This window comes from Prionailurus bengalensis, unplaced genomic scaffold, assembly GCF_016509475.1.
Source record: "Prionailurus bengalensis isolate Pbe53 unplaced genomic scaffold, Fcat_Pben_1.1_paternal_pri Un_scaffold_49, whole genome shotgun sequence".
Lineage (NCBI taxonomy): Eukaryota > Metazoa > Chordata > Mammalia > Carnivora > Felidae > Prionailurus > Prionailurus bengalensis.
Window position 1 is genome coordinate 595,285 of NW_025091154.1, and position 12,348 is coordinate 607,632.

Here is a 12,348-nt window from a genome sequence, read left to right on the forward strand (position 1 = left end):
GACTATTTCAGGGACAGTTGTAGGTATGGGGAATATAGCCAGGAGCAAAACAATAAAAGAAAGTCCTGCTTTCATGGAGCTTACATTCTTTTGTAAAGAGACAAATCATAAACTAATAAGTAAAACCTATAGTACCTTAAATGGTGATATGTGCAATGGGAAAAAAAGGGCAAGGGGATAAGTTGTGTTTTGAGTCGTTAGGAGCAGGTTGCATTTTTATATGGGGTGATTAAGGAAGGCCATGCTACACACGTGCCATTTCACTAAATGCAGCTAAGGGTTGTGGATACCTGGGCCAGAAGTGGTACAATTATAGGGGACAGCAAGTACAAAGGCCCTGAGGTAGGGCCTTGCCTGGTATGTTAGGAGGCCAGAATGGTTAGGAGGCCAGTGGCTAGAGAAAAATGAGTGGGAAGAGAGAGAAACAGAGGCTGAGAGGTAGCTGGGTCAGTGATAAATACTGTAGGACTTTGTAGGCCTTGGCTTCTACTCTGAATGACACGGGAAGCCAGTGGAAGGTTTTGAGCAAGGAATGTCATGACATTTTTAACAGATATATGTGTATTCTTGACAAATATACAGTGTTTTATGGATGTTTTATAAATGTTCATAAATAGCATTGTGCCATATACCTCATCCTGCTTTTACTTTTCCTACTTAACGTTGTTCTCTGTAAATCTACTTTTATAGATTTAGCTAAGTTGCTCTCTATAAATCTACTTTATTATTTGTGACTGCTATGTAGTATCTCATTATGCATTTATGATACGTTTTACTTATATATTCTTCTGGTAAGAGATGCTGGCATAACTCTAATTTCCTGCTACCACAAGAAGCAAATGATGAATGTGTTCATATGGGGTGTCCTTATGGATTCAAAAGAGAGATTCCTTGGGGTGTTTACTCGGAGAGGGATTGCAGGGTGGTAGGCTCTGTGATTTTTAAATCCACTAAGACTGTGCTTCAGGATGATTGCACCATTTACACTCCCAGCAGCAGTGAGTGATAGTTTGTATAGTGTTATGCAATACTCATGTTGTTCCAGTAAGGGAAGTCAAGTAAGGTTTTTTTGTGGATGAGGAATCTGAGGCTTAGAGATACTTAGCAATTACTGTAGTTTACATAGTCAAATGGAAGAGCCAGGGCTCACATTCAGAATTTCTGATAAAACGTTCATTGCTCTTAGCATTATAGTACCCAGTACTGCCTGTTCCAGAAATAAAATGAGGCATCTGTAGGCAAAGATAGTACTTCTTGATGCCTGGTCTAACTCAGTCAGCCTAGGACCCCCAAGTGCTTAGTACCAACATGTGTGAGGGTGTCTAATTAGAGTCCTTAGGGTTTTAAGGCAAATTATATGGAAGAAAAATGTTTTCATTGTCTTGTGACAGCTAGCTCACAGGCTTGAGTTGTAGTGAATGATTTTGAGGCTAGACCTTTACAAAGACTAACTGATTTTCAAAGTTTGGGAACTTTAGATCAGATTTCAATATTAAGAATTAGGTAGATTATATTAAGTGCATATTGTTTGCTAGGCACTGAGCTAAGTACTTTACAGGCATCATTTCATTTACTCCTCAGAATTGCCCTTTGAGGTATTGACTTTGACTCCCATTTGACTATTGTGAAAACTAAAGCCCTGGGAGGTGAACTACTTTGTCAGAGTCACCCGGTATGTGGTTGAGTTGTGATTTGAACCTGAACAATCTACCTGCAAAGCCTTATTCCTAACCACTAAACTGTGCTGCCTTCCTGTGAAGGAAGCTTTTAGAATCTCTTCCCTGTGAATCTGAGGACAATTTCCTATCAGTTGGGTTTAGAGCAGTCATGGGAAGTACAGAGCTAGTGGACAAAATCTCCAGAGAGAGGATATGAAGTTTGAAAATGTCCTCAAGTGTCTTTATTTATGCCTCCCTCTGTCCCCCAAAGTGAGAACCTCTCCATAGTTTTTCCTACCTAGATTACAGGGCCTGAGCGTGATGCCTTCAAAAAAGTAAGTGTTCTCTGAGTGTGGGCAGTTGGTTGCCTATAACTCAAGACAGCCTATATTTTTAAAACAAGCATCCTCAAAGGCAAACAATTCTTTATCACCCTGTGTGGCTTACACCTACAATGAATGATCTGTAGTCAGTGTTTTATCACAGTTAATTTTCCTGTCACACTTTTTATTTTGCTTGCCTTCCACAGGGAAGATAATACCATTTATGTCTTTACCTGAGCTTGGTTTATAAAGGTTGATTTGCTACAAAGCATGTATTCCAAACACAAGTAGATATGAAATCTGGATCATACCTTCTTTCAGGTTTCTCTTCTCAGGTTGTAAATTTTTTCCACAAATATTTATTGAGTACCTAACTCACAGTCCGATGGAGGAGACAGGCAGCTGGCCTGGAAGTTTGATACTTTAGGTTAGGTGGTACCTGCAGTAAGCATGGGTGAGAGCACACAGGAAGGGCAGCAAAAAGGTCAGGGAAAGTTTCCTGGGGACTTGACATCTGAGCTGGGAACTGAAAGAGAAGTGAAGGCTAGCTACATAAAGAGACAAGAGAGCATTAGAGGCTGGGGACAGGGTGAGTGTAGGATTTTGTAGCTGGAGCAGGAACAGGGAGGGGATGAGGCTGGAGGAATCAGCCTGGGTCAGATGGTGAAGGAAGGATTATGAAGGATGAGCAGTGGGAAGCACTGAAGGGTTTGAAGCCTGGGTGTGGGTGAGGGACATGTCAATCGCATTCATGGTGTAGAAAGATTCCATGAGTTAGGAACTTATCCTCCTAATCTATCTTGTGTACTGGTTGGTAAATCATAAGATTGGAACTAGTGGGTGGCAAATAAGGAATCTAGATGGATTTGTAGGCGGAAGGTCTGATCCATAAACCAAGGGTAACTTTTGATAACATGTAGAGAAGACTTTTCAATTTTGACTTGATCTTTCTGTCTTAAGAAACCTGTGACATTTCCTAAAATCCTCCCCAAACCAAAGCCTGAGCAGGGAGAGGAGTGGAGGCACCATGACTTTGTTTTCTCAGTTCTCCACTACTCATATCTCATGCATTGCTTTGAGTTGGTCATTCAAAGACTTGCTTGAGGGGGCGCCTGGGTGGCGCAGTCGTTAAGCGTCCGACTTCAGCCAGGTCACGATCTCGCAGTCGGTGAGTTCGAGCCCCGCGTCAGGCTCAGGGCTGATGGCTCAGAGCCTGGAGCCTGTTTCTGATTCTGTGTCTCCCTCTCTCTCTGCCCCTCCCCCGTTCATGCTCTGTCTCTCTCTGTCCCAAAAATAAATAAATGTTGAAAAAAAAATTAAAAAAAAAAACAAAAAACACAAAGACTTGCTTGAGGAGGAGGCCATCTGAATAGTATCAGGGGAGGAGGAGGAAGAAGAAACCACATGCAAGATTTGTTCATTAAGAAAATATATCTGGTATATTCAGACAGTGTTTTGAGCATGTTAAAAATAGCTCCTTGTGAGAAATTAATAGTTGAGTGTTTCAATATAAGCCCACAGAGCAGAGCAGATTCTCCAGGCTGCTAGCAGCTGACATCACAGATGGTGCAGGGCATTTATAGAGTACAGTGTGGTCAGTGAGGAAACTGTCTGCAGAAGTGAACTCATCTTTTCTCCTAGAACCCAGAGAGAGAGAGGACACAGAAGAAATTGTTTTGGTTGTGAGCTGTGAAGCTAGGTGACTTATTTCTTTTCTCCCTACCCATCACACTCTTATTACTGTGGTGAATTTTTGTCTGGTTGCTTTGGGTGAGGTTCACTGAATATCATAATTCACAAAATGGCCTTGATGGCTCCTCTCCCTTCTTAGTAATGAACACTTCTTTGGCTGCTGCACCCATTTCACTAGTGTTTCCTCACCAGAAAGCCTGCTCCTCCAATTCTTGCAGGGAGTTATGAAGGCCCTACCCCTTCCTCCCTCTTCCTCTCTTTTCACAGCTCCCCTGTGGGCCTAGGTGGGTAAAATGAAGTGTTGGACTGAACATTCTTTGCCATCATATAGCTAAGTAGATGGTGCAGAATGAGGAGAAAGGGGGCCAAAGTGACATCTAAGCTTGGCTGATTTGAGGGCTACTGGTTTTAAGACTGGGGGGCTGATATTTATATTTTAAAATCAAATTATATTTAAAAAATGATTGTGTAATTGCAATGACACATTCCATTCTGTGAATTAATGTGTCATAACTTGCAGCTAAGTACTGCACATACACTGTGCTCCTGAATTATTTCACAATAAATTTGAGCCCTTGTGTCTTATAGCTTAATTAGTACATGAAGCTACATGATTTTGATGAACCCACATGGGATTATGTCATGTGGTGTGTAAAAAAGCAGAAGGTTGGGAGATATTTAGCAATTTTTCTGAGTGGAAAGCTAGATTGAATTTTCTATGTCTTTTGGTGTCAGTTTCTGTGATATTTGGATTGCAACAGGTGACATGCAACTTCTCAGCTCTGGTTTGTGGGTTGAATAATGAGTTAAGTAAATATTAATTGTTTACCATATCTTAGGCATTATGGAGGGATAGCACAAAGCAGAAGAAATACAACGCAGCAGATCTGAAGCCTGAGCAAAGGAACTTGGCAGCCCCAATACATCAGCTTAACTCACTCAGTCTCACCAAACCTGATCTGAGACACTTGGCTCCCTGGGCTTGCTGCAGCTCTCTGATTTCAGAATCCCCTTCAATTCCAGCTAGAATGCTGTGTCAGGCACTTCAAAGATTTGCTCAAAAGTTGGTATGCAGACGTAAGCTGGAGCCACTGGTACCTGAGACTGCCCCTGCCAGAAGTCTGAACACTCTGGATTTTGTGGACCTGAGTATGTGGCTACACAGTGGGTGTAGGTGTGTATGTCCTGGCTGGTGAGGTGGTTAGAAATAAGGCAGGACCATCCATTGTGATCTGCTTTCTGCTGGCGGGCCTAACTTCAGTGTTGGCTGGGCTGTGCTATACAGAGTTGAGTGCCCGGGTTCCATGTTACAGCTTTTCATATCTCTATAGCTTTGTCACTGTTAGTGAACTCTGGGCTTTCATCACTGACTGGAACCTCATCCTTGTCAATGTTGTTAGTACAGCCATTGTGACTTGGACCTGGACCTTAGCTTTTGACAACCCTTTTGGGAACAACATCTTTCAGACCCTATGTGAGAGGATCTCACCTCATGTTCCCTATTTCTTTGTGCAAATGCCAGGCTTCTTTGTTGTGGGCCTTGTGTTGTTGCTCATGTAATTGCTGACTAAGAATATTACCTTGTTTTTCCTGGTTACCAACATGGTCCCATTGGTGGTCACATTGGTGACACTTTTTGTTCTCAGTTTTGTCATTATCACTGGCTTCATTAAGGAGGACTTGCACAACTGGAAGCTCACAGAAGAGTACTACATAAAGGCTGGACTCAATGACAGCTCTACCTTGGGCCCTCAGGGTTCCATCTGTAGGAGCATTGTGATTTCACTGTTCATCTTGTTTTTGTTGTACTTTGGTGTCTCTGCATCACTTACACTTATGATGCCTTACTACCAGCTTCAAACTGGGAGCACCTTGCCTGAGGCATCTCTCCATATTGGCTGGGCCCCTGCCTACTATGTTGTGGCTTTTGGATTTTTCTGTAATGTTTCAGCCAACATCTTTGACTTGATGTTCCCTATATATCAGTTGACATACATGATGGCAAAGGATGGCCTTCTGTTCCCTGTCCTTACCAGAATCCATACCAACACATTCATCTGCATCATGGCCATGTTGATATTAGTCATTATTACAGCAATCATGATATTCTTCTTTGGACTCACTGATCTCTTGGACCTCATATCAATTGGGGCCCTGCTAATTTATTCTCTGCTGGCTTTTTGTGTTCTCATCCTCAGGTATCAGCCTGAGGTGAAGAAAGGGGGAAATGAAGCAGAGGTGCAGGAGAAGAATGGACCTGCAGCAGAGAGGCTAACTCTACAGGGACTACTTTTTCCAGGCAGCCCCACCCCCACCCCACTCTCTGGCCAGATTGTCTATGTTTGTTCCTCACTGCTTGTTCTGCTGGTCACTTTTCTTTGCCTGGTGCTGACCCAGTGGCTAGTTCTGCTTTCTGGAGATCCAGTGTGGATTTCAGTGGTTGTGGTGCTCCTGGTGCTCATCACTGGGCTCACTGGAGTCATGTGGAGACAGCCTCAGAGCTTCAGTTCCTTCACTTTAAGGTTCCTGCTCTGCCTCTCCTCCCACTACTGAGTGTCTTTGTGAATGTTTCCCTTATGATGCAGATGACAGGTGGCACCCAGGCCCGATTTGGTGTCTGGATGCTGATTGGGTTTGCTATCTACTTCAGCTATGGGATCCAACACAGCCGGGTCACTAACAACACTTAAATTAGCACCAAAACTGTAGACCTTGAACTCAGGAGTGCATGTACGCATCATCACACCTGAATGCAGTCTGGTCCCCCTGCACAATATTGGAGAGTACTCTTGAGTACATTGAAAGCTAGGCCTCCTGTGGGATGTTTTTTGGGAGAACACTAATAGAGCTCTGTATGTACTGTGGAGGAGTGAATGATGTGTCTTCTCTCTCTCTCTTTCTTCTTTTACTTGTCTACTTTTTAATTATGTAGCTGCTTACTGGCTTTGAAACAATTATAATTAGAATAAACTAGACAAAGTGTTTTTGTTTTCTTTGGGTAAATACTCAGTAGTGGAATTACTGGATTCTATGGTAGTTCTATTTTTAATTTTTTGAGAAACTTGCCTGTTGTTTCCCATAGTGGCTGCACAAATTTCCATTCCCATTGACAGTGCATGGGGCTTGTTTCTCTACATCCTTGCCTACACTTTTTATTTTTTATCTTTTTGACTTTAGCCATTCTGACAGGTGTAAAGTGGTATCTCTTTGCAGTTTTAATTTGTGTTTCCCTGATCATTATGAATGCTGAACATTTTTTATGTGTCCGTTGGTCCTCCACCCATTTTTATATTGGATTTCTTTTAGCATTGAGTTGTATAAGTTCTTATATATTTGCATATTAATCCCTTATTGGATGTATCATTTACAAATAACTTCTCACTCAGTAGATTGCCTTTTTGTTTTGTTGATGGTTTCCTTTGCTGTGTAAAAGCTTCTTAGTTACACTAATTCAAAAATATATATGTACCCTTATATTTATTGCAGCATAATATACAATAGCCAGGATATGGGAGCAATTAAATATCCATTAATAAATGAATGGATAAAGAAGATAAGGCATATACACACAGTAGAATATTAATCAGCCCTTGAAAAAAATGAAACCTTGCCATTTATAACAATATTGATAGACCTAGAGAGTATAGTGTTATTTGAAATAAATCAGAGAGAGGCAAATACCATATGATTTCACTCATATTAGAAATTTAAGAAATAAATGAACAAGGAAAAATAGGACAAACAAAAATAACAGACTCTTAAATACAAGAAACAAACTGGTGTTTGTGAAAAGGGAAGTGGGTGGGAGCAGGGTGAAATAGATACAGGAAATTAAGAATACACTTATCTTGGGGCACCTGCGTGGCTCAGTTGGTTAAGCATACAACTTTAGCTCAAGTCATGATCTCATGGTTCGTGATTTTGAGCCCCTCATTGGACTCTGTGCTGACAGCACAGAGACTGGAGCCTGCTTCAGATTCTGTGTATGTCTCTCTCTCTCTCTCTCTGAGCACGCCCCCCCCCCCCCAGCGCTCTCTCTCCCTCTGAAAAGTAAATAAACATTATAAAAAATTTAAGAGTACACTTACCTTGATGAGCAATGAGAAATGTGTGGAATTGTTGAATCACATTGTACACCTGAGAGTAATATAACAACACTGTATGTTAATTATGCTGCAATAAAAAGAATAAAGGAAACTAGCAAAAAACAACAACAACGATAAAAAGATGAAATATGGCCCCTGCCCTTATGGAGCACATATTCTAATACAAGGGGTAAACCATAGCTGTAACACAAAGTGGAAAGTATTGTCATAAGTAATATACAAATAAAGTGTCTTGGGAATTAAGAATGGAGGTTGAGCATCTGTGGCTGGCTGATTTTATTATAGCTCAGGGATAGGACCTGTGGGCAGAAAGAGATGCCTTGGGATTGTGAGAAGTGACTAATTTTATACTTTTAAGTTTGTTGAGGGGGTGGGGATAGAGATGAAGTAAGTTTCTAAGGAATTTTGGAAGCAAGGCTTTCAGGACCTTGAGGGGCTAGCTGCTGTTAAGATGAGGTTACTTTTAGTCTTTAATAAAACATAAACATTAAGACACTAAGGCAGTCATGAGTTCCTTGAGAAACGCCATGCTCTGCATGTTTCAGACATCTACCGGTGGGCGGCAAGCTATAAGGGGATTTAATTTAAGCTACATTTCTCTTAACTTTGTTTTCCTCATTTTCCCCCATGAATAACTTTGACCCATAAGTTGTTAAGGGTGTTGAAGGCAGAAGGTCTCATCTTCTGTAGTTTTTTCCTGCCGAGTAGGGGTGTAGAGATGTCCCTACCTATGTGTCAATATTGGTCAGAGGAGACATAATAGGAGTCAAGAAAGGCTGAGGCAGCTGTATCTAGAGCTGATAACATATGGGAATCTCCTTAGCAGAAAAGATCATCTGTCCCCTTGAAGCTATGGCAGTGAGGGAGTTCCAGCACCAGGCAGAAAGATGTAGGGGGAAAAAAAACCAACAGCAAAACATAACTAAAGTAAGAAGAAAAAAAGAAGCCCAGTAAAAGACCTTTAATAGTTAATTAAAATCCTCTAGGTTTTAATTGATTACTAAAGGAGAAGGAGAGACTATTTAAAGCATAATTTGAGTATTTCTATTTTTTAGCAATCCTATTATATTTTTGTGATAATCTGGACTATATACACAGAGTTCCATTTTAATGATGGTGCATATTTCACCCTGCGTAGCTGTTAAAACATAATACCATTTTATTTTGTAGAACTCTTTTATGCATTTGAGTTATTTTAGTGTTTAATAACAATGTTATTTTGAGTCATTTAAGTCCTTAATTGTGTAGCAGGTGGTATTTACCATCATAGAGACTGTTTTGTTTAGTAAAATATCAGGTAATTAATAAGAGACACTTTTATGAAAAGTAAAGAAAATATAGGTTAATACAGCAAATTATAAACTTAGCGTCTGAGTCTTGAGTGCAGCCAATGAGAAGATTTTAGATGTCAGGCTCGAAGCATGCTAGATGGAGTCAGAACAGGCAGTGGGAATCAGATGGGGTTTTTTTTTTGTTTGTCATTCAAATGTCTTTGGTGATCGCTTTGAATGTCCCATAGAGCAACAGGTACAAAGAAGGTCTGTACATGAGTTTTGTGCGAATGTCTCTTAAGTATACCTTAAGTTGTCTAGGCAAACCAGAAACATCTAAAGATAATCAGAACTAGAATTTATTTAACATCCACAAAGATGTGTTATTGAAACAAATCTTCTCTCCAAAATCACCCTTATTTTTCAGAGATAGCCAAGCCAAGACTAATGTGGTTAAAAAGTAAGTTCAATTTTAACAAACTTGGACTAATTATTTACATAAGCTCAGCAAGAACAGTGATTGATCATATAGATTTTTTAAAATTTGCTTTGATGGAACTTTTTATAAGGAATTTTGATTGAACTTTCAGTAACCTTTCTAGGCCAGAAGCCAAGCCAAATATTTACCATCAGACATGTCTGCAACATACACACACACACACACACACACACACACACACACACACACCAATTCCTCTTTTCAAGGTCCCCATAATGTCCTGAGATTCTTGCACCTGCCAGGAAGTGGCATTATTTACTCACCTGGTAAGGCTGCTGGGACCTCTGTATGTGATACTCCTTTAAAATTATCTTCTGGGACACTTCATTGACAAATAGCAATTCTCTCCATCGAGAACTGTATCTAGAAGTGTATCTAGATCAGTACCCAGCATCTAGAATGGTATCCAGGCATGTCTAGTTTTGCATTTGTGTGGCTCTGCCTGAGTTCTGGTGACTGTCCTGTCTGTTCCATCGGAATATAATCTTGTTCAGGGCAAAGAGTAGTTTCTCCCTTTCCTCTAGACCCAACAGTAAGAACAGTGTTAGTCATTCAAAGACCAACAGTGAAAATACAGCTCTGAGGGAGGAGAGTACCTGAAATGTCCTCTCCAGATCCTACCTCATCTATTCCCATGGGATGTGTGGAGGGGCTGGAAGTAGTGAAATTGATGGAAGGCCCAACCTGCTTTACCTGACTCCAGAGGATCCCTGAATAGAAGAAGGGCTTCAGCATGGGCACAACATATATCTATTCAATGCGGTCAAAGTTTTATGCTTTGCTATAGGAGGGCCATTGCTTTTCTATCGTATTTATGTATGTGGCTGGCCCTGGGAGGGAGGGACAGGAAGCTACTTTCTTATTTCTCATCTTCCCAACAGGGAGTAGGTAACTCCAGGGGAAGGACTCCAAGAACGATTACCCATACACTTACCAAATTCTTTAGAAGCTTTTTGGGGAGACTGGTGCAAAAACCTTGTGAGAGCATCTAGGATTCATTGGGCAGAGAGCACTGATACTCCAAATGGGGAGAGAAATGAACCAGAATAGGAGGAATTAGTAACTGGACAGGGATGGAGGCATCATTACTTTGGAAGGGAAGGTATGAGTAGAAACTGAGGTATTGATCAAGAGACACTTCCTGGAGGAGGATGCCTATGGAGCAATAAAAGAGGAATAGGTGAGTTGAAAAAGAAATGGGACAGTAATTCTAGGCTACACAAACCTTTAAGAGTCATGAAAGATTGAGACTCTTGTGAGGGATATGTGTTTTTATATTTGAAGGAAATTTATGAGCCAGGTTTGTATTGTGTATTGTTCCATGCAGCAAGAATCTTGAATCAGGAAGGGACGAGATATGATTGTCATCTGGAGGATAGACAGAGGATGTGGACAGATAGACTTTTCCTGGGAGACAGCTGTAGCACCTGCTACAGTCATGCAGATCCTTGCTCTGCACAGTATGGCACCATGGACCAGCACCATGCGTGTCATTTTGGTTTGGAATGTCTAAGATAGGTTCTTGTCCAGAAACAGAGAAATGTACAAAATAAACTCAAAATTTTTATTATCCCAAATTCTCCTGTCAACTCCTGAAATGAAAGCCTGGGGTGGATGTTGGTGTGTGTAAGGCAGTGAGACATGGGATGATGAGTGACAGAAGTTAAGAAAAAAAAATCTTATGAGAGCATTGAAATCTGCTAAAAATTTTATTTAAAAAGTTTTATGTCTATTTTTTTTTTTTTTGAGAGACAGAGACAGAGTGCGAGCAGGGTTGGGGCAGAGAGAGAGAGAGGGAGACACAGAATCCGAAGCAGGTTCCAGGCTCTGAGCTGTCAGCACAGAGCCTGACACAGGGCTCAAACCCATGAACCATGAGATCATGACCTGAGCTGAAGTCAGATGCTTAACCAACAGAGCCACCCAGGCACCCTGAAATCTGCTAAAAATTTTAAAACAGGGCTTGGATTTAGGAGAATAGTTACACATTAGGGATCAAATAAGAATTTCAGGTTTCCATATCTTTATCCATATATTTATCTTGTCTCACTGATGAGATTTAAAAAACTTCTTAAGGGAAAAGAACATCTCTTTTATGTAGTACTTCTTCATATCTCCAATGCCCACAAAGTGATGATGAAAATATAGCTATCATTTGCTGAATACTAATGCTGTATGCTTCATTCTAAACACTTTACAAAATCATTTATTTAATACAAGTGTTCTATAAGGTGAATATTGTTATCCTCATTTTACAGTTGAAACTAAGGCTCACAGAGGTTAAGTCATTTTGTGCAAAATGAGTAGTGAAGCTAAGATTTCTCTATCAAGTTTGAACCACTAACCTCTGAATTATACTCTGCTTGGAACAGCAGCTCATAAGGTATAGATGATCCTTGAAACTTGATGGTGCAGTTTCAAGTTTGGAAACTTATTTCAAATAGTGAATAATGAAAAAAAAATTCTATTTGTTTTGTGGAATGTGGTCAGAGACACACTTAATGACACATGCAAGCTAATACTCAGACATTCTCTCATTCATCTTCCTGTGCCCCACACGCAGTCAGGAGCTTGGGAAGAGGGGGAAGGCTGCATTACATATATTCACAAAGCACCTCATTGAAAGCCATGTGTGTGTGTGTGCCTACTATATGGACATATGTTTGAATTGAGTGGAAAGATATGCAAAGGTGCAGGGTACATTTATCTCCATCGGTCTATATGAGCACATTTGTTGGAATTTTGGGGGTGTGGTGTGTGTGTGCATGCGTGTAAACAAATCCTGAAGGAGTTTAATCA

At 40.7% G+C, this 12,348-nt stretch overlaps 1 protein-coding gene across 1 annotated transcript; it reads left to right on the top strand.

Annotated features, from left to right (window-relative positions):
- The first annotated feature begins 5,275 nt into the window (after positions 1-5,275).
- Positions 5,276-6,411, top strand: LOC122478328 (cationic amino acid transporter 3-like). The gene is given in 2 exon segments (XM_043571956.1): positions 5,276-6,179; positions 6,182-6,411. Coding segments are annotated over 2 exon segments (1,086 nt in total). The 3' UTR covers positions 6,364-6,411.
- The last annotated feature ends 5,937 nt before the right edge of the window (positions 6,412-12,348 follow it).